The sequence below is a fragment of the Ptychodera flava genome, chromosome 1 (genome assembly GCF_041260155.1).
Source record: "Ptychodera flava strain L36383 chromosome 1, AS_Pfla_20210202, whole genome shotgun sequence".
NCBI lineage: Eukaryota > Metazoa > Hemichordata > Enteropneusta > Ptychoderidae > Ptychodera > Ptychodera flava.
In genome coordinates, this window is record NC_091928.1 from 44,286,714 (window position 1) to 44,310,636 (window position 23,923).

At 37.1% G+C, this 23,923-nt stretch overlaps 2 protein-coding genes across 3 annotated transcripts in view; both read right to left on the reverse strand.

Annotated features, from left to right (window-relative positions):
- Positions 1–1,424: 1,424 nt before the first annotated feature.
- LOC139138689 (uncharacterized) overlaps positions 1,425–23,923 on the reverse strand; it is a 47,465-nt gene continuing 24,966 nt past the window's right edge. The window contains exons 2-4 of the mRNA XM_070707187.1: positions 11,914–12,230; positions 2,488–2,638; positions 1,425–2,161 (exon numbers count right to left, since the gene is read on the reverse strand). Of these exons, the coding sequence (XP_070563288.1) occupies positions 1,998–2,161; positions 2,488–2,638; positions 11,914–12,230 (632 nt within the window). The 3' untranslated portion in view covers positions 1,425–1,997. The remainder of the gene's footprint in view (positions 2,162–2,487; positions 2,639–11,913; positions 12,231–23,923) is intronic.
- The window catches only part of LOC139138647 (uncharacterized), an 11,204-nt gene continuing 8,757 nt past the window's right edge, over positions 21,477–23,923 (reverse strand). For both annotated transcript variants that reach the window (XM_070707136.1, XM_070707128.1), the window contains exons 5-6: positions 23,041–23,204; positions 21,477–22,021 (exon numbers count right to left, since the gene is read on the reverse strand). In XM_070707136.1, the coding sequence (XP_070563237.1) occupies positions 21,716–22,021; positions 23,041–23,204 (470 nt within the window). In that variant the 3' untranslated portion in view covers positions 21,477–21,715. The remainder of the gene's footprint in view (positions 22,022–23,040; positions 23,205–23,923) is intronic.

Consider the following 23,923-nt stretch of genomic DNA (forward strand, 5'->3'; position numbering starts at 1 on the left):
GACTCAGAAATTCAGAAACTTTAGCATTATGCAGATACACATGCTGCAGTGACGATCCTGACGTAAAGATCACGGCGTATTTTATAGATTTAAAACGCAAATTCACACCAATCGTGTTCAAGGACAAATACGTCAAATTCTGAGTGGGGAAACCTTTGGTGACAAATAGACAAAGGACAGAGGGAAAGCCGAGCACATAACAAGCTAACAAACATAATAGTGTCGATAATGCATGTATAGGTGCTGCATGCGATAGTAGGCCTACACGACTCAACTGAACTGGGTGATGATCGTAATGGTATCGGGGAAGCACTTCCTAGGAAGGCAAAATCAACATGAACACTGCCCCCTAAAATGTCAAGACTGCCCCCCTAATTTTGATGAATGGGGCACAAAGTGCCCCTTTCAATGAACATGCTGAGAAAACACTGAATGTACTTGCTTGAACTGGGAAGTAAAACGTCAATGTGTGTACAAGAAATTTGATTTTGGAGTTTCACGAAATGTTAATTCACTATACATGGCAGTCTATGAGGAAACTATGAACGATTTTTTTCAATACAAAACTAGGTAAATCTGTGTATTTATGTACGCTTGATTATTGATATTAATGTATTTGATTAGACTACGGTGGTTACAAGTGGATGTGTGTGCAACAAATTTGATTTTGGAATTTCCCCGAAATGTTGATTCAATTTACATGTTAGTCTATGACAAAAGTATGAACAAATCTTTTCAAATACAAAACAATATATGTGCATTTATAAACGTTTGATAATTGATATACACTTTGCCGCCTGTCCACAGGTGTTTTTGGCTCTTGTCCTTCATAAGTTTTAACTGTTCAAGGTATTTAATGTAGGATACCACTGCATCTTCTTTGCTTGTGAAGCTTGTCGATAATGTGTGTGTATTTAAAAGAATGTATTTCTTCGGTGATTTCCTATTGAGGAAACATCACATGGGCTATCGAACTTGAGGCTTGGCCGTAAATCAGCTTCTGTTGAAAGTGACCCTCTCCTAAGATAGGTTTATAAAAAATGACCCTCCCCAAATTCCCCCAACCCACCCCCACCTATATTACTGAAGGCTCCCTAATTGCTCCCATTATTTACTGGAGTGTCACTTGTAATGGTCACATGACACAAAATGCCAAGGGTGTCTTGGTGTGGTACGCCAAAAATAGTGCCACTATACAATAAATGAAATATTCTTGACGTAATTGCATTAGGTAAAGCTGAGATATTCCTGGTTTTAGCATCATATTTAGCCTGCCCCTCTAATGGCATCCACCTCTTTTCGGGTAAAAATGAAAAAGCAGAAGTCTGAAAGTCTTCATAAAACTTCAAAAGAACCACAGAATGAAGCAACAGTGTGGAAATAGTCTAAACACGAGAATATGATATTGCAGTAGTCTTGTTCAATCAGCAAACTTAAGTTCATCTACTTCTTTTGCAATTCAGCTGTTTTTATGGGTTTAATGTAATATCGCAATTGGCCATAGGTCGCCGAACATTTTTGATAATTGTGAATAGTTAAAAGAATCTGATCCAATTCTCCCAAATAAGTACCAATCATGTTTAAATGTCATAAAAGTTCTATAGTCCTTTGCTGTTTTCTCACGTAAGGGAAAAGTGTTTCATTCCTCGTTTACAAAGACTCGTGACATATACCAACTATACAATGCGAAGCAGGTAATTCCACGTTACATGGTAGACACAGTAAAAAATAACTGTCAATCTACGATACTTTACAGGGGATAGCAGTGAGGTTTGAAGACTAGTAGCAGGCAAGGATATCACAAAACTGACACCTACTCCTACGAAATAAAGACAAGCCAAGACAAGGCAAACTTTGGATAGACAGAAAATTATCTAATTTCCTAATATGGCAACATGGTGAGTGATGAAAAAGAAAAGCCTAACTTTGAAACTCCTCGAAGACATTTCGAAGGCAAATATTCTATGGATCTGCTACGGTATAATTTCTTATTGATATTATTTTTTGGCGGTGAGAAACCAGAACGGACATTTGATGCACAGTCTGTCTTTCTCGTCTCTATGGTTGATTTCAACAAACTTCTGGTATGCGTCCTCGATAAATTCCTGCTTACTGTCGGGTGGTATGTGTTGGATTTGTCTAAACACAATCTCCATCATTTCTGAAAAAGAGAATGCGTCAGGACAAGATTAACGTTACTCGAAACAATATTTGTATGGGGCGAAGTGCCCAATAAGTACCACTCTGACGCAACACCAGCTACCAAAATGGCGTCTTCAGAAGAAATACTTGTCAACATACATTATATCCTTCCTTCATACCTTCCACATGTGCAGCATGCAGGCCGTTTTGTTCTTAGCCAGCCTGGTCCTATAGAGAACTTTACAAACTAGTGAACATCCAACAAGGTAGCAAGTAATATGCGAAATTCGCCCTTTTACTAATTCCCACAAATTGTGGATTGACGTTGAAGTAACATTTCCTTACTCTTGCATTCCTCTTCATTTTGGTTTCCGTACAAATAACCGTCCCTCTCTACGATATTAGCTTCGGAAAACCCACACTCAATAACGAGCTCTTCTAGTTTATTCCTGGTTCCTCGAAACAACAATGCGGCCTCAATATCGTAAGTATAATCCTAATCATAAAGAGATGAATATGACAAATGAAAATTTCCAATTATTGACTAATAACAATTATTTAAGATTGTACATTTCCGTTCGTGTTTTTGAAGAATGCAAATCTCTCTCTCTCTCTCTCTCTCTCTCTCTCTCTCTCTCTCTCTCTCTCTCTCTCTCTCTCTCTCTCTCTCTCTCTCTCTCTCTCTCTCTCTCTCTCTCTCTCTCTCTCTCTCTCTCTCTCCGCACCAATATGGAAGATTCTAAAAATAGTATTTTCTTTACTATGTTTGCAAGGCAGTGTTATAGTCGTACTCGTCGGTCTGGGGAGTGAACTCACTGCTGAGAGGTACTTCGAGATCTTTGACAGAGTAGAGACTCACAGAGTTGTTGGATATCAATGATGGTGGTTTATTACTGAAGTGTAAAGTTTACACATCTGATGCCCAGCTATCTCCGACTCATGATAGTGGGTGATTATCCCCTTTTTAAAAGAAATTGTAGCATCCTAATTAGATTAAATTAGTTAAGCCTCCAATCGCTAATCGACTAGTATTTCTTGATTGGTTCAAATAATTAAAATATTCTTCCCTTCAAGAAATACATTACTAAACTTTCTCTGATAGGACATTGATCATATAAAATTTTACATAATCTGCATAAGTGACATCATCGTTATACAACATTTCCCTTATGTAATCGTCCCAGGGTCCTGTCTGGTATTGATGATACGAATTCACTCTACTGCCTTGACAATAGATGTCACTAGTACAAGTTTCTACCTGTATCCTTGATACTTAGGTATCAATGACGCAAATACATTGAATGACAAAAGGATTTTTAACCAAGATGAAGGAAAATTCGTAATGATCATTAACCCTTACACAGACTTGGAAAGTTCAGCCGTCTCGTTCATTGACCTTTGTACAGATTCCGAAATTACAAAAACAATATCAATAAGCCAGAGAAAATTTAGTCTGTAACACTCCCCTCATTTCAAGGAATGCGTCCCGCATTCGAGTATACTAAAACAATTTAACATACAAGTAAATATTATTAGATAAAGTGAATAAATGCAATAAAAAATACATAATCGACAAAGTGTTTTGTTAACATACAACATAATTCAAAAATAATAAAACCCATAAAATACATGTCAAGGCTAAAATATAGATGGTATACATACATATAGAATAAGACTGAATATATATCATGAAAGTAATAAAGTAACTTAAGAGACTGAAGTTATTTCCCTATTCTTTCTTAATGGAGGGGTCGAGGAAGTAATTCAATCGAGGCAATCGGTTCAAGACTTTCATCCATTTCGAAAGGGGAAAAAACAACGACTATACTGAAACTGATATAGGCTAATATTTCCAAGGTTGAACTTAATTTAACTAACAATAGGCGAGCCTATGTCTGACCTGAGTCAACGGTACACACCTTGAAGTCAACACCCTGATTGCAAACAGTCGAGGTATTGCTAACTGAATCCAAACAACAAGAAGTGTTATGTAACTCGCAGGGTCAAGGAATTGGGTCATTGCATCCATACACTCGGTCAAACTGGAGCGCTCCATTTTCACAAATAAACACACAACGATTCACGCGAAGTCAACTTCTTTTCACTCATTCACCTGACCACAGTTCCGAGGCCACCCAATGTAAAGTTAACTTGTCTAACATACCTGGCTATTACGGGTTTGTCTGCTATTTTTACAGGATGTCTCTTAAGAAGTTCAAACAAAGTATCTTTCAGGTTCTCAGCATATTCCCATGTATTTTCTTTATGGAACAACCCTTTCACTTTACCAAATACATGTCATTTACCATTTCGATACCGGCTTATCAAAACGTTATCAACTACAGTCACAAAAATAAAATCGTTATTGGAGGCAGAGTGGGTTTTATCGCCGATTTCTCAATTCATAGTTTCAGAGAATGACAGCTTAAACTATTCCCGTCCTTTTAACCTCGTGCTCCTCCCTTTTTTGCGGGGGCGTAAAAGTTCTCAATTTCTCTCTTTCCCCTTTTTGGAAAGCTATTTATAGCAGAATAGCAAATTCAATACAAAATAATTTCTCGAGGTAAGTATTCATTAAACCATCAAATAATTACCACTCACAATACACATCGTTTTCTGTAAAAACAAGACTCAAATCAATAATGTCTCAGCTGCTATACGTCGATGCTTCAACAAGTGCATCCTCAAAATAAAAAATAACACATATAAAATCTTCTCTTACATGAAGTTTCTCCATAACTTATAATAATCTTTATTGCTCTTAAAGGCCTCCGGCCCAAATAGCAGCTTTACAGAGCAAGTACAGAAAATAAGTAACAAAAGAAAGAGTACATAGCAGTTAGAAAAATTCTTTCCTCAGTTTATCTGCCTTATATACAAACAATGCCAGCTTGTAAATGACTGAACTGTTATGGGAAGACATTAGTGAATAAAACTTTTCAAGAGTTGGCTCTGAATAAGACCATCGTGGTAAATATTGGAATCTTAAATTCTGATATAAGGAAAAATACAAATAAAGTGATATTCATCCTCTATTTCCTGCGAGTCACAAATTTTACATGTTCTATCTTCTAAAAAGTACCCTGTGCTCTACCTTTCTCTACTTCTAATCAAGCCCGGAACTTCTGAGACAGGCGAGAGCTCTTTTAAATCTAAGAAACATATTTGATGTTAAATAATCTTCAGTCTGAAATAAAACTTGAAATTACGATACACCCGAAGTTTGTCCTTAGTACACACTTCTGAATACCAATTATGTTTAAAAATATCCAGTGCTCTCTGTGTAAAACGTTGGATGAAAAGGTCGAAGTTTCCTGGCCTTGCCAAAACCAGACTTCTCCAAAACCATGCTCACACAGTAAATTTTTAACATGCGTAGCCCAAGAATCTTTGTTGTTGTCATCAAGTGTCACAGCAAGATGATAAGCATGCTTAGTCACTCTGTTCGGGGGCATGTTTAAGATTTTATACCAATATGATAAAACCTTTTTATAACTATAGATGAAAATTGGAAATCTACCGCAGTCCCCTAAAACAAAAGCATCCGGGGAAGAGGCTTTCACTCCCATGAAAATTTTACAATATTTGAGATGTACTCGTTCGGTAACACTATACATACGATACCCCCAGATTTCAGCCCCATATGTCAATACTGGTAAAACCATTGAATCAAATAGCTTAAAGTATTCACGAAATGGTAAAGGACGAGTATTTCTGACCATACGGAGAATACAACCCATAGCTTTTCTAGCTTGATCTGCTAAGGTAAGTACAGCCTTACTCCATACATTTCGACTTGAAATCATTAGACCAAGGTATTTGTAATAAGTTACAGTTTTCATTTGTTGTCCATTAAAAAACCATTTTTCGCTCTTTTTCAGAACGCCCCCTCGCCTGAAAACAATGACTTGTGACTTGTTTAGGTTCACATTCATTTTCCACTTAGTGCAAAAGGACTCTAAAACTCGTAGTAATCTTTGTAATCCAACTGGGGTATCACTAAATATTGTTACATCGTCAGCATACAGTAATGAAAACAAATCATACAAATCTTGTGTCAGTTGTATACCCCCATGACCCGCATTTTCTAACATGGTATTCAATTCATTTATGAAAAGTGAAAACAAAAAGGGACTTAACATACATCCCTGTCGCACGCCAACAGAACAATGAAAGTAGTCTGTTCTCCCTTGTTGAGATTTTACACAGGATTTGAGCCCATGATACATCGAATTTAAAATGTTGAACATTTTACCCCGAACACCCTCGGAGCATAGTCTATATAGCAACAGATTGTGGTTTACAGAGTCAAAAGCCTTGCTAAAATCCACAAATACACAATAAAAGCGCCCCCTTGGTCTACAAAGGTATTTTTGGATCATGACATGTAACGTGAAAATATTATCAATAGTGCTGTAACCACGTCTGAAACCAGTCTGACACTCTGTAATGCAGCCAATCATCTCAGCCCATTTGGTCAACCTCTGATTCAAAACAAAAGTGAAAATTTTACCAATCGAATCCAGAAGAGTTATGCCCCTGAAATTATTTGGGTCATGAAAACTACCTTTCTTATGTAGCGGGACGATAATCCCCATACTCCATTCTTTCGGGAATACACCAGCATCGAAAATGGCATTAAACAAAAAGTGTAAAACTGGAATGAGACTATTTTTTGCATCTATGAAGAATTCATTTGGTATGCCATCAGGACCAGGGGATTTACCAGTTTTTAACATAGTCAAAGCATACATAATCTCATCTTTACTAATAGGATGATTGAGGATGTCCTCTTGGTTGAAATCTTGTTCTCCCTGGGAGGGTTCAAGGGTTTCTAGAAAATCTTCCACTGTTCTATCAAAAACATTTTTATCGAATGTAGGGTTGTGCAGCATTTCGAAGTGATTCAACCAATCAGCAGCTGAGATATTAGATACGGGTTTACAGCCCCCCTTAAACCGTTTAACTTGTTTCCAGATGTTTTGATCATTGCTACTAAAAGAAGTATAAAAATTCCCTTTGTTGATTCTACACACAGATTTAAAAGTTGCCTTACACTCCTTATAATTTTTCAAACTATCTTGGTCGTTACATCCTCTAAATTGTCGAAGCGCTTTGTACATTTTCGTTTTTGCCATTTCATTCACATTCTTTATCAAACCATTTTGGTTGCAACACTCTATCATCACCACTTTTCTTTACAGTAATCGTACAGTAATCTGATGCAGCCCAAGTTAATAAATCATACAATTTTGCAGCTAGATCATTTACATTAGCTATATCTGAATCAATAATGTGGCTGATATATGTTTGACCCTCCGTTGATATAATCTTTTCATTAAATTCACCTTGTTTCTCTTTATCCCATTTATAATATGTATAATCGTGAAAATCAAAGCCTTGTGCGCATGCTGTCTGTATATTTTCTGGATAACATGACATTTCAATATCTATGGTAGAAGACAAAGGGAAATGGTCGGAATCACTCCTATCTTCAACATTAAAATCCGAAACGTGTTTAAACAAATCACTGGATGCAATCATATAGTCCACTACACTAGTCCCCCTGTTAGCAATACAGGTAAAGTTACCTACGAGATCATTTCCACATCTTCCATTCAAAAAATGAATGGAGTAATCACGGCACAATTCCAACAGTCTTCTACCAAAGGCATTACTTACAGAATCTTTTGATTTACGCTCTATATGAAAGTCATCAACCTCATAGTCATCAAATGTCATAGGTACATGGTTTATGGAATCATTTATAATATAATCATAATCGTGTGCTGTTCTCGCATTGAAATCGCCCATAAGTAGCATATGACTATCAGGGTAATTAACTTTTAAGTCTGAAATCTGATTTTCCAGCATATCAATCCCATTCTTTCAAACCTGTAGCTCTTTGAACCTTCTGGAGGGATATAAAGACAACCTAAAATAACATTTTTGAGAAACAAAACTTGCTACCATCTAGCATTAGAAAAACTGAATCTGGTAGCGTCGAACCCAATCTGGAAATACCTGTTAAACACCAATTTTTAACAAACACAGAAACACCACCTGCGCATCTGCCAGTACGGGATGTTTTTTCTCTGCAAGAATGGTATGATTTGTATCCCTGTAAAACTATATCTGAAAGTAATTCGCTGTGTAACCAGGTTTCAACAGTACAGACAATATCAAATTGATTGAAATATTCAATAACTGAGTAATCAGAGATTTTACGAGATAAACCTTGTACATTCCATGAAAGAAAACGGATACTCTTTCGAACAAAATGTCCTAGTGGACCTTGGCCACCGCCCTATCTCGGACGATCATTTCTAATTACAGTGTCTGTCTTTTCATCATAACTGTAAAGAACCTTGACACCATTTTCATAAGCCACGAGTGTCTTGTAATTTACAAAGGCCTTTATGTTTTTATTAATGAGTTCTTTGCGCTTACCGAAAAGTTTCTTCCTGATGAAACTCGTCTCACTTGAAAAATGCTCATCAACGAAAATGTTCGTACCGCGGAGCTCTTTCTTCTTGGACATAATCTTCTCTTTATCTTTAAATGTGGAACACATTGCGACTATCGGTCTGTTACTGTCAGATCCAGATTTCATTCTATGAACTCTTTCAAATGCGATGTTCTCTGTTATGTTCATTTTGTCCGATAGTAGAGTCTTTACCTTCATTTCCGTCTCCTCCCAGGACTCGTTTCCCTCTTCCTTCACTCCACGGAAGACGATGTTATTTCGCTTGGATCGGTCTTCCATTTCTGCCTTCGCTGTGCTTAAACGTTTCATCTCTAACTCGATTCTGGCGATGTCATCTTCTAAGCCGTCAATCTTTTGTAATTTTTCTTTGTTAACTTCTGCTGTTTGTCTGACGTCTTCGATTGACTCTTCCATGTTATTCAGTTGAGTTTCCATTCTCTCTATTTTCTTATTTAACAGTTTGGTGTCTCTCTTCAGCTCTTTTATATTGCTTTGGATATCTTTTAACATGGCAGTACACAAAGAGTCACTTTAACTCGTCGTGACTGTATAAAATTCCCTTTAAATCTCTTAAACTCGGCTTCTAAATAAACTCAAAAATACCAAGACATTATTCTTTTTTTCAAGTACCGTTTACACAGGCAATGCATCATTACAGAAATACGTTTCGCATCTGAATTCCATAAAACATTAAACATATGAATGATAAAAGTAATTGGCGAATTACAACCAAAGAAATCCAAGTGAATTCAGCAGGTAGGATTACACTACACACAAACATTCATGCTGCTAAACCGGCCTCATAATGTGTATACAGTTGAATCCTTCAACGCATGACTTAATATCGAAATTTCTCATGCTTCAAAAGTCAAAACGTTTTTACAATTTGCTATACGATAGAAAGCGCTCTTTGATAACGTAAAGCAAAGATAATCTGTCATGAATTCCAATCATACATGTATTACAATCGGCTAAACGCCGGAAATGATATCTCTTACCTTGTAAGTTATTACACACTAACTGTTCTATCAAAGAAAGATCGAAGGCATTTCAATAATTGAACCATAACCGTGAAATACACTATACGTGATGAGTCTTCGTGGGAATCGTTTGCTTAGAGTTTATCGAAAGTTAGTCAGTTATATCATGCATAGAGTCCTTGATTGATGCTTCGAACGTCGATACGTTACTCACGGATGTCTTCACTGAAGAGGCCGGTGATGTGCGCGTCCGATCGGTCTTCGCCGTCCGGTTCATGCTGATTAGTTATCCCATTTCGTGGCCACATCATCGGTGTTCTTAGTTGTTCTAAGTCGTTCCTCGAAGTTGACATTTTTCGAACGTCGTCTGCTCCCTTAAGTTATTTGTAGAGTTGGTAGTGTCTGTCATGTTTCACAGAATCAGTTCTTACCGGATTCTTATATCTCGTAGTCGATTTCCGAGCACCATTTTGTCGTTATCGGATATTTGGTCGTCGTCATCGTGGTCGGCTGCCGGTTTTTGGTCGGCCATCGTCAGATAGTGTCTTCCATAATGAGTTGTCATATACTTCACGATGTGAGCTTGCTTGTTACCCGTCGGATATCTCCACCAAGTGTTATAGTCGTATCTCGTCGGTCTGGGGAGTGAACTCACTGCTGAGAGGTACTTCGAGATCTTTGACAGAGTAGAGACTCACAGAGTTGTTGGATATCAATGATGGTGGTTTATTACTGAAGTGTAAAGTTTACACATCAGATGCCCAGCTATCTCCGACTGACGATAGTGGGTGATTATCCCTTTTTTTAAAAGAAATTGTAGCATCCTAAGAAGATTAAATTAGTTAAACCTCCAATCGCTAATCGACTAGTATTTCTTGATTGGTTCAAATAATTAAAATATTCTTCCCTTCAAGAAATACATTACTAAACTTTCTCTGATAGGACATTGATCATATAAAATTTTACATAATCTGCATAAGTGACATCATCGTTATACAACATTTCCCTTATGTAATCGTCCCAGGGTCCTGTCTGGTATTGATGATACGAATTCACTCTACTGCCTTGACAATAGATGTCACTAGTACAAGTTTCTACCTGTATCCTTGATACTTAGGTATCAATGACGCAAATACATTGAATGTCCCTGACAACGGAGTTTTAACCAAGATGAAGGAAAATTCGTAATGATCATTAACCCTTACACAGACTTGGAAAGTTCAGTCGTCTCGTTCATTGACCTTTGTACAGATTCCGAAATTACAAAAACAATATCATAAGCCAGAGAAAATTTAGTCTGTAACAGCACTTGCATATCCACTTCTTGACTGAAAGATTCATGCTCCTTCTTGGTGCTACGTCAACCCTAACTCCGTCGGAGATAGCAGAGCATCCCTACACGACTGAATCTTTGAATCGAGAATTCAAAATTAAAGAAACTGAGTGATTTCTATCCACTTGCTTCTCTCTTGTTTTTGTGGTTGTTCGTTGTTGAGACATGTCTACTTTCATGTATTTTTGTTCAATTTGCATGCACGGGCGCAGAATTTGATTGATACCAAATGAAGAGACGAAAGTATAACTTCAAGACAATTCTCATGAGGGTAGGCTACCACATTATTGATGTAGTCTCTCACACATACGGGGGGTGGAGGATTCGCAAGCGCCGGCAGCTTTAGGTGGGAAAGTACAAGAGATTGTCCTCATCAGCTACACCCTTATCGACAACTACGGGGGAAAACCCCCAGGAAAACCCTGTTTTAACCAGACGCAAAGGAAATGATTGACAGTTGAAGTCGGACATAGATTAGCCGGGCATGGCAAACTGAAAACAGTACACCAACGCAACATGGCGACGGCAATGGAGTTTGACCACAGCAAAGCCTTCGAGGAACTCGGATATTTCGCTTGAAAGACATTCAGAGACAAGTTATTTACGCTTATGCCGCCTCTGCCTACGCCGTATTCTCGACGTCTTATCTCATGAATTAATAGCAAGCCAAGTCCTGCGACTGAGGACAGTCTTCGTGCCTGGGGCACTCGCGGTAATCCCCGCATCATTCCCAGCTCGCGCCTTTAGCGCTACGCTAATGAATCCCTGCGTACATCAATGATAGACACAAAAGGCACGAGGGACTGTCGACAGTTTAGCTCTCACATAATTAGTATTGTACAACCGTGAACAGATGTATACACAAACCTTACATGCGCAACGTCAGATATAATAAGAACACTGAAAATTAAGATTACGATCGAGAACACATTGGAGAAACCGTTCTCTTGTTTACGTAAATATTACAATACCTTAGTCAATGGTTTCCACTTTGGATGGTCTGACATGTACTGCATCATTATTTCAAAAGTTCCGGGTGCATTACCGTGATGGAATCTCATCAGAAGGTGTCCATTTGGTTTCAGGCACCAGCAGACGTTTTTGAAGAAAGCTTTCTTGTCGTCTATGAAATGGAACACTCCAATTGACACGGCTTTGGTGAAGGCACTCTTCCATTCTGGTTTCAGAGTCGAAGCATCGGTTGCGTCAGCTACTTCGTAGGTAGTTTTGCCCTCTTCAAAGTTTACCTGCCTTGCCACGTTGATGAATTCTTCACTTTTGTCATAGCCTGAGATAGAACATTGATTGATCCAACGTATAACTGATTGCACAAAGTGCCCGTAAGCTATAGCTTGAATATGTTGGTATATGTTGATAAATGTAATAAGCAGATGTATGAATGGATAATAGGTTACATGCAATCATGTGTGTTATTAACATGGAAATGAATGAAAATGAGTGTTAAGCAGACAATCCAACGCCCGCACAGAGGGACACTCTACTTACTGTGTTATACGGCAAAAGGCAGTTAAATTTAAATCACGAACTTGAAGAATATGCAGACCGTAAGCACTGAACGGGTACCCCACACATGGAATGGTCAAGAAAACGGTGGACGAGCGGTTTCTTTGCACAGGGCACGTTTATCGTGTCCTCAAGCAGGGTAAGGGCAAAAAGAATTTTATTTCATAACAGGGTATTCAATATTACATGAGCGCTAATTTTCAATGCGAATATCAACGACAAAGGTAGTCACTAGTCATACACGTTGCGCTATTCATCAACTGTTGTAGAGCGAGAACGATTATTAAATATCAATTATCTATCTATCTATCTATCTATCTATCTATCTATCTATCTATCTATCTATCTATCTATCTATCTATCTATCTTTGTCAATGTATTTATATGTACATGTATGTATGTATGTATGTATGTATGTATGTATGTATGTATGTATGTATGTGTACCCAACTGAATTGCCCTTTTCAAGTATTATTGTCATGTAATCCCCTCGATAACGATGCTTGTCTTATCCAAAAGGCAAACTGGCTTGGTTACGTGATTGATTTATCACACCGTAATCGGTTTTATTAGCCAAGGACGACAAGGTCACGCATTTTTTGCATCCTCAGCTTACAAAAAATTCAATCACCATTGATCGCTAAGAGAAGAGAAACAACTATAAAGCTCGGTTGCTAAACCATTATCCATATTATACCTGTAATCGCTTTAATATTTCCCCTGTCCGCAAGAAGTTTGGTATACGCCCCTAGTTCCACAGCCTATGTCAAGGACCACGTCATCAGGACCCCAGTCTAAACCGGTCGACAGCCACTGCCAACAAGTGTCCAACTGACCCTTGCGTAGCTCCGCATATTTGATCGCAGTATCGGTGGAGAAGTTCATGTTGCTTGGCTTCGGTGATGTGATGTAATGTGATGATACAGCAGAGATTGTGTCAGATCTTCACAAATAACCAGAATATTTTACGACACTCAAAGACGTCACGTGAACAGACGAATACAACATTTCGATCCGACAAGATTGAACAGCGGTTTACCCGGACCCTTGTTGACCTCAAATGAACATGTGACTTCCGGGTTGAGTTGGGTTCATGCTTGCTTACAACATAAGTTCATTCAAGGACTGTCGATATTATTTACGACAAACGTAATTCCATTATTTAGGTAGGCGGGGTAAGAACTCATTTCATTTAGCGTGCATCAAAATGGCATTACTTCCCTACCTTGTTCTTGTCCAATAATGTCGAACAACGAGGAATAGGCGGAGACAAGCAGTCGTGGATGTCAGACGTGTTCAACTCAAAGTCTCATAAGGAGAGGCACGACTCACTAGTACATGAAGCAGAAAGGAAAGCAGAGCGAAAGAGAGAATCAAGGAAAAGAGGAAAGACATCTGACTTAGATTGTATGCAAGTATTTGTATGTGGCTTTCAGCTGTCTGATGACAACAAGTGTGACTTCACTGCAAACGAGCAATACTATCTTCGCATTCATCGAGAACAGAAAGACCACAAAGCACAGAGACGAAAAAGATGAAGAGCTATTGAAAAGACGTAAAGTTACAGTTAGAACTGACAAGTTTAATTTTTCGTTGATAGAACGCTGAGGTGTGTCAAAATTTCTTTCTTCTTAGGAAACATATTAAAATATGCTATTCCCTTAAAAGATAATTAATCATAAATTGCAGTTGAGAAATATTTAGTTACGGTATTTGTTCTATCTGTCCTATACGGGATCTGCCTGCAGGACGAGTGTGCGTATAAATAAATACATCGTGGTGTTACGAAGGAAATTTGTTTCTCAGAGCACTTTCAGTGTGGTACGAAGTTCAAACTTTCAGTATGGCACAGAGTTCAGTGTGTAACCGTTTACGTGAACCTACTCTGTAAATTTTACGTAACTAGACTTCATGAAATCTAACAGTTATGTGTTAATTGGGTACTGTGACAAACAACACAAAGTTGATGGTAATTTAGCATATAAGTGTCATCTAATGCACGCATACTCTTAATTGTCGGAACTATCACAAAGAAGTTGAGCAGATGTTTGCTCAGGATGATGTCAGCATAAACGGATGTTTGTATGAACAAGTTGAAAGTTTAAGGGTAGACGTTTCTAATAATATATGTTGTTTTCGCCAGTGTCTAATTAATTTACGAGAGTTCTCCGGAAGAGTAGCTTATGAAACAGTTTCACTGATTAAGATTTGTAATTCATTACCCGCTGATTGTTTTTATAGTTGTTTGTTCAATTAAGTTTTACCTTGAATTATTGTAATGGGTTGAATCGCATTTCCATGTATAATTAAGTTAAGGAGTTATATAGTTAGGTGTTAAGTTGATAGAGTAGCCTTTTATCACCAGCGGCTCTTCTGTAAGCATCTTTATCGTAGAAATAAAGTTTGACATTTGTCATCCACAAGCCACTACTCTGGTCGATCTCTGGTATCCTACTCGTAAGACGATTGAAATCAGCGCTATAACAGTGGCTATGTCTATGATTTTGCCATTTCGCATTTACTTCCGTTTCGAGGGAGGGAGGGAGGGGGTCTCATCAGAACAGGCGACTAAACAGGCGACGCATAAGCTTATGCGTTCAACAACAAAATTCTTGTATCGTCGCCAGCGTTGACAGTGTATAGTATTTGTGTGTGTGATTTTGCGTACAAGTACCTTCTTGCCAAGTTCTTTCATGATTCTCTCAATCCTTAATCTGTACCTTTACTTATTTTCTTTTTCTTCTTGTATGTCTGTCTCTGTCTGTCTGTAGGAAGGTACACCCGCGGCCACTTTAGTGTTGATCAAGCCCTGTTGATACAGACAGAAATTCTGCTTGTATAGAGACAAAACAGACCCTGCCAAGGGTTGTAAATACGAGCTAACGATTGGCACTCTGTGTGAAAAATTGAGACATCAGAGACCACTTCCATTCATTAAAGTCTCCACCCGATAATTACAGGTCTTTCAGGTTGACCATTTGCACGTGCATGTTCATCATACACATTTTTCTAAGGTATACACAGATTTTGTTGATATAAGCCAGACATTAACATTGCCGACTCATTTAATCATTGTGTATTAGTGGTCAATTTGTATGTGTGTGTGCAGTGAATTGCCTTTCTGATTATGTGAGAGAGGTCATAAACTGGCACCCTGTGTTGTGGAAATTAGTGTTCCTTCTCTGACAAGACCATATAATCCCTGGTATGTTTTGCTTGCAAATAAGAGATACCTCTTTCATAAGACCCGAGAGAATTTCATGTTTAAATTTCTCTACCCATTGATTAAATGAGTCGGCAACTTTACTGTCTGGCTTATCAACACATTCTGTGTGTACTTTAGAAGAAAATATGTGTAATGACCATACAAGTGCTAATGGTCATCCTGAAAGACCTGTACTTTATTAAAGCAACACACTTTAATGAGATCACTGCTATAGCATCAGCCATACTTGTGTGTCTCATGCAGACCGTCTGTCTGGGGAAATTGAAATAAACAAGACTTGTACATGTACCAGTGCCCACGGTTGAAAGTATATCTCATATAATATTGAATCAAACATATTCAGAATCCGCACCAGAGCCGGATATTTCCTTGCCATGATTTGGGAAGAGATTCCAGCTTCTCCAAAAGTAAGGCATCACCGTCATATATGGAGGAAATATACAATACCCGGAATTCAAAATATTGAAGACCCGGACACAGGTCCACAATAATTTAGAAAGATATTCAGTATATAATTGTCATAAAGGCGGACATATTTAGTATTTGCGGAGCATTTTCTGATACTGAATTCTCAAATTGATGAAGTTCTTCGAATCGCCGAAAACCTCAATCAGCCTTTAGGTAGTGCACGCCTTGAAAGTGAAAGATTTAGACATTTGCTCAAACGTTCCCCGATGAAACTTTCAACCATGGTTTTACCAAATCGAGAATAAAATGAAGGGTCACCGTGCAAAGTTTGGAACTGAAGAAACAAATACCCTAACACTTAAAGATATTGGTAATGTGTTATTTTGAGATTAACATGTGAAAAACACGCGATAAAAAGCCGCTTCATGCTCCTACGGATGTGTAAAGTGAGGTGATGACTTAGTGTCAGAAACTGTTGGCCCTCTCAAGAAAGCATAGGCGAGTACTTTGCCGTGTGAGGGCGTGTTGGCCACCCGAGGCAAAAAATAAGGTTCCGCTGGAGCAGGTAAACAGTCCCTAAATGGCTCAATTTTCCCGTGTTTTCTCTCGAAACTCAAAAAAGTAAACTTTCTAAGCATTTCAAGCTTATATTCAAACATATATTTGACCTTTTTCCGACTTAAAACCACTTAGTAGGTCAATATTTGGATGAAAGGCCCCCACAGGTAGGTAAGCTGTAATGCAGTCCATAACTTAGTGTTGCTTTATTTTAGGAGACATTTACCTTCGAAACCATCGGGCATCTTCCCCTTATTATTAAATAGGGAACAAAAGGCCAAAGAATTGCATGCCGAAAACTCCTTTACTCCAGTGTACTTGTATGGTCAATGACTCAGAGTGACCCCATGTCAATCCAAAGTGCAGAAAATTGTCTGTTTTGTTTTTTGTTTTGTGCCCTGCCTGAACTTTTTGCACTACGGGTGGATCCTTTGTACAGATGAGTGAGTTGAGTGTCATGCGGATTGATTTGGTTACTAAAGAAGGTAGTCCGTAAAGAAAGTAGTGTCTGATTGAAAGTTTACTTTATGTTGAGCAACTCTCTTGTCTAACTTGACTAACTTGAGCTTCAGATTTGAAAGTTGGTGAGAAATCAGTTTGAGCTCCCAATATCATATTCAATGTCGGTGGTAACCTTGTGAAGAGTAATTATTTCACTGTCATGCGGAGTACTTTGGTTATCCATAGTCGGCAGGGTAAGTTGAATCTGAGTTCTAGTTTTCTAACATGCAGAAATTCTTATTTACCTCAATGGAGAAAAATAAAATTTTCGATTTCAGAAAAAAATGAGATGGTGAAAATATTTCTTTCTCCAAGATCTTTACAATGAACCCCACAAGTGGTAGATCAGAAAATAATTGTAAAAGTTTGAGAGTCTGAATATCTGTCATCAAGGCTTATTCTACCTTAAAGGGAATCGTTAGGCTAATCTGGAAAGGCAAGTAGCCTGTCTTTGTAAGGGAACGACCCTTTGATTTCTCAGTGGATTGAGGATTTCGGGGGAAAATTTGTCAGCAGGTGAAGCTGAGAAAAAAGTTTTATTCTATAATGCCTTGTGAAGAAAAAGTTTATTCTGACAAACACAAATAAAAAATAACTGTCAAAAATGTGCGTAATCTGATCTGTAATGTCTTTTTCTAGAGCCCTATCGTTGAAATTTTTTGCGGCGCTTATATTTTCAACTAAAGTGAGTAAATCCTTTGCTTTTTATCAGCATTTTTAATAACACATAACTTGGGTAATGACAACATTCGTTGCACAAAAGGTTTTTAGCTTGTATTTGGTATACGTATTGTAGTATATTTTCGGGGCAGCTTTCTTATTTTTGATCCAAAAGGTGTTTCTCTGAAACTCTATGTCCAATTGCCTTGAAATCTAATTGTCATGCGTGGGTGACCTTAGTAAGATATTGTAGATTTTTTGTGATATTTGCATATTTGTGCTTTTGGGCAATTTCTGCCATTTTTGGTCAAAAACTTTTTTCTCTAAAACCGCTGTTCGATTGCTTTGAAATTTGGTTTGTAGGCTCTATGGGATGATAATTAAGTATGATTTTTCAAATTCTGGTGAACTTTGCATACAGTATGTGTATTTTAGGGGAAATTCTTACCCTCTCGTGATCAAACAATCTTTTCTCAAAAACGTCTGTCTGATTATTTGGTCTGATTTATATGATTATTATTATTATTATTATTATTATTATTATTATTATTATTATTATTGCTTCTTAAACTGCATATCGAGTTGCTTTTAACCCAAAGCTACCGCACGATGACCCCGAACACTGCATGCTTAAAAAGGTGAAATACTTACGGCTTCGAACCATCGAACTCTCCGCAAAAGCAAAAAAAGGCAAATTAAATGTCAATGCTACGTTCATTTTCAAGAAAGGGTGGGCCGATGGATCTTGGAGTTTCTCTGTCACAGTGAAGTAAAGAGAAATTTTTCCACCATGAAAAGTGTTTCCCATTTTTCCGAAAATATCGCCCTCATACTCTCAATTTAAAATTCATTGACTTGACCGTGATAATAATAACAAGGCTTTCATCAAGATATGTAAATGAAACTTCCTTTATTCAATCTACGGTATAATAAATACACTAATTTATTATGCGTGTGTGCTTTTTAGCGTCTATATATGTCTGTGCAGTCTAACATTCTACATACAATAAATAGAAGTGTGTTTAGAAATTATCGTTAATAAAATTAATAGTTGAAAAGAAACAAGTTATAAGCTCCTGGTTTTAGCAAAATAAATATATCACATAACGTACTGAAATTGTTGGCTGCAATGGCATTTTTTGTGTTTTTTCTCGTATTTTGTTGGTAAAATGCAAAGAATTATGTCCCTCAATCGGGGAAAAATTTGAAGTTGTAAACTATTACAATACTGATTTGGTTTATCACTTTTTGGGGCGCATTTTGAAGCGCACAGATTAAATATAGTTAACGTCAGTTACATTTGTGAGAATCAAGAATCTAATTTTCCTCAGGATGTCGGCCATGTTGAATTTTTAATGTCGTTAAACATATCACGTCATTCGATTCTCCAGTATCACACTTTTCACGGTGACCTGTGATTTTTAGCACACGTGTTCACACACATTAACTAATGTTGCAGTGGTGTCTTTGTGCCCGTGTGTTTGTAGGCCCGATATCTCAAAAACGGTTTATTAGATCAGAATCAAATCTGGTATATAGATTCAGTTTGCAAGGGTAAGGACTGACTCCTTTTTGGTGGGTGTTGCTTGCATACTTTTTTGCTCACTTGCATATTTAATGATTTTAGAAAAACATGGATATACATTGAGAACAACTGCAAACAAGTAGATGTGATTTACTACAAATGTTGATCACACCAAGATATATCAGCCATGAAAGGGTGACATGCAAGTTAATGCTAATTATCATATTTGATGAACTTCCCTAGTTAGGGGTATATATCTGGCTTACTTGATTAAAGTCAACAAAACTTGCTATGTACTTTGAAGATACTATGATATAACATTATTGAAAGTCATTAAGCATGTCTACTTCAGCTAATTACTAATTTGCATATTTAACGATATTTTCTAATTAGAGATATATATATCTTGAAAGACTTGATCAAAGTTGACAAATCTAGCTATGTACTTTGTGGATACTATGATATAACCTTATTGAAAGTCATTTAGAATTTCTACTTAAGCTAATTACTAATTTGCATATTTAATGAACTTTTCTAATCAGGAATATATGTCTAGATTTACGTAATCATAGTAACGAAAGTTGCTATGCACTTTGAAGATACTATGGTATAACATTATTGAAAATCGTTTGGTATTTTTACTTCAACTAATAACTAATTCGCATATTCAATGAATTTTCCTAATTAGATATATGTATCTGAATGATCAAAGTTGAGGAAACTTATATACTTAAACACGATTGAGCATTTCCAATTCATATCTGGTTATTCTTGATTTTGAAACGGAATGTTTAACTTTCCCTACAGAAAGCTGAAGCAAAAGTTTAACTCTTTATACTTCAAGGTGCGCTCTACTTTAAGGTAGAATGCGCCTCGGGGACTAAAGGTAGGACTCTAAAATTTCGAATTCTTTTCTAATCTACCACTGGTGGGGACTCATTTTAAAGCTCTTGGAGAAAAAAAAACTTAAAAAGTCTTTGTTTTTTTAAAAATCCCATTTCCCCCAAGAAGAGTTGACACAGTAATGGCGGCCATTTGGATTTCAAATAGTGAAAAATGACAGTTTATTTGTTTTGCTAGTTCCAAATTTTGCACGGTGACCCTCCGATTTTTATTATTGATTTTGTAAAAGACTGACTGAAAGTTTCGTTCAGGAAAGTTTGAGCAAATTTTTAAGTCTTTCACTTTCGAGCCGCATACAACCTTAAAGTGGCTTTTGAGAGGAATTGCGTTTTGAGACTTTCGGGAATTTTGGGGGCATGTCATGATCTTCTGCGGGGTTTTGAAAATACATTCGCTTTTGAATATAAGTATACATATGTCCCCGTGGGAAATTACAATGCCCGATGCTAAGCAGAGTGTTATAAATAATAACACAAATTACTTCAAGTACAAAGTAATGAAATCTGTTACTTACGTTTCACGCACCATGCAATAATCAGACAGATGAAGTTAAAAATCATCAATATGTCACAGCTACAGGGTCTTTAACTTCATCTGTCTGATGATCGCAGGATTCATGAAACTTAAGTAACAGAGTTCATTACTTTGTACTTGAAGTAATTTGTGTTATTATTAATAACGCTCTGGTTATATATATATATATATATATATATATATATATATATATATATATATATATATATATATATATATATATATATATATATATATATATATATATATATATATATTATATATATATATATACCTGCATGGCTTTAATTTCATTTCTTATGCTAGTACTGATATGGCCCCCAACAATTTTACCTCTATAACTGGATTTTTCTGTCATTCTCAGAGACAGAACTGTAGATCGAATTCATGCATGAAAGGGCAAGCAGCTGTAACTGTTGACGAATTTCCAACAGTTTTTATTTTATATGTCAATACAATTTCCTTTTCTGCATCAAAATTAAAATACACAGAATTTAGCCAGTCAACTCAGCCTGTGCATGTGTAGACTGCATAGTTATATTCATTATTAGCTAATATTATTATACTGTAATACTTTATCTTTATAGAAGAAAATTTGAACTTATTTTTGTATCACACTTTTATTGCCACAAATGTGATGTAAATCCTATCTTTACAAGCAAGCAATAAAATTATTATTATTATTATTATTATTATTATTATTATTATTATTATTATTATTATTTTTACTGCGGTCATGCGAATTTTTGGTCTGAAGAAATGTTCTGCTGGAAACAACAGAAATGTATTATACACGAATAGATGCTCTGTTGACCATCTAAATGTAAGTGTTTCAACATTCCTTTGGGAGTAGAACAAGAACTTGGGTTAATACACAAAACATAAAAGTAGCTAACAATCATCAAAAGGTCACAGCTACGATCAAAATTTGGACTCAGTTTCCATCTCTTAGATCACTGTCCTTCCCAAGATGCATCATATAGAACAGCATGCCGGGATCGTTATACTCTGGTCGGTGGAGGCGTGGGTTCCTTCGCACCCTACTGATGACGCCATTGGCATTCACTCGCAGGTAATGGTACCGTGGTTGGATCTGGTCCAGGTGGTTCCACACCTCGCTGTCCCTTATTGAAAAGATACCGTTACCCTCATAACCAATCCTGAACTTCAGCAATTCCGCATCGTTGGCGGAGACGTTGTTCGGAGGAAAGATATCACCTTGCGGACTTTTTTTGAATGCCTATCAAGTAGAGAAAGGAAAACATAAAGAGTAACATCCACTGCCAGAAGCAAAGATCAACATCTAGATCTATTGCCTAAAATACCATGTCTGTCAAACATTGTCACACTTGGGAACAGAGTCATGTGTTGTCGTTGTCGGCCTTAATGCTCTATCAGAGATGGACTACTGGACTTCAGACTTCAGGCATACAAATATTATTTACGCTAAAATTCAAATAAGTTTTAAAGTTGGCGTCAAAGGCACGCGTTTCCCCTTAAAATTCATTTCCATTCGTTTGTATTTTTGTGTGAACGCGACATCGATGACAACTTTTTTGGTTCACATTTTGACGATCCCACCTAAGTGGCAGTGGTCGAGTCCTTAGAGAATAAAACAATTCTCCAAACAGGTCAAGGAAGCGAAGAGATGTGACATAGCATCTGTACGGAGCTGTGAAACATGGTATGTTGTTTTCAAACCACTCGTTAAAATCTCTGGTTGGCGTCAGCAAAGGCAGGTTAAAGGTATACTGTCACCTGTTCCAATTTTGTATGAGAAGAAAAAACCTAACCAATCACAGATTTTAAGCGGGTGGCCGCTTTTTAAAAACAGCGCCCTCACATAGGCATTTTGAATATCACGGAACGCCCATTTGACCATATATGGGCATATTTAGATTACAGGTGACTGTATACCTTTAAGTTTGGGATATTTCTTTCGTTTCTGACGCTCTATAGTGTCTAAAGATGAATGCCGCTGGAGTATATTAACCCGGAGCTTCTAGCCGAAAGCTGAAAAATAAAGTTGCATAAACCAATTTGAAAGCTAGGATAATTGTGGCTCCTAGTGTTAGCGAATATCATATTTCATAAAACTAAATCCAAAACGCTCTCGCAAACTCTCAGTAGTCAATATCGCTTTCCTGGCTGTATTTTTATTTTACTTTTCTCAAAAATTTTGTTTCATAAAGCAAAAACTATTTGTCCGACTAACTGAATAAAGGACAATATTCTGACCTTAATTTGTTCATGTATTACCTTTGCGACAATGATTTTGTTGTTCCCCTGTTGATAAGTTTTCAGCATGTACACATAGTGTTTACTTTTGCCGATACGTTCTCCTGGTATGCCCAACCATACATATACTTCGTCTTCATTCTGAAGCTGTGATCTTTCCCTGGTCGTGTAAAATCTGAACAGAGCTGTGTGAGAAACAAGAAAAGCCATTCATCTTTTCTTTGTTGCGTCAAAAGAAGTACCAGGTGTCATATTTCATGACAGCTTTTGTTTCTAACTCTTTTTAAGCTCAGTTCGTTACTCGTATTGTGGTACATGTATGATGAGCCGCGGGGACAGCTGTTCGGGCTGTAAAACTTTTACAATATCCGTTTAACCTACCACTTGAATTCACAGTATGATTTTTGTGAAAATCGGGAAATTTATTTCATAACACAGGGATGGCTGCCATTTTGAATTTAAAATGTCGTTAAATATTTCGTAATTGTTTCTCTTGTACCGAAACTTGAACGGCGATCCCTGTTTTTTTATTCTTGATTTTGAGAGGATGGTTGTAAGTTTGCTTGAGAAAAGTTTGAGCACAAGTTTAAGTCTTTCATTCTCGATGCGCAAACTGCTGTAAATAAAAGAACTAAGAAATTAATGAACGAACGAACGAACGGGCAAACAAACAACAGAAAACAAATAAATAAATTAATGATTAACTGTTTCATTAAACACGCACCGGTTATTAAAAATGAGTGGACTAACATTTTGCAAAAGATCCTTTCACAAATTGTTTATTTTGAGCACTTTGAACTCCTTTTTTCGTAAACGGTGAGTAATACTGACGTTAGAGAAGTCAATTTTAGCTCATGTGTTCACACACGTGCACCAATGTCGCAACGATGTCTGTGTCTGTCTG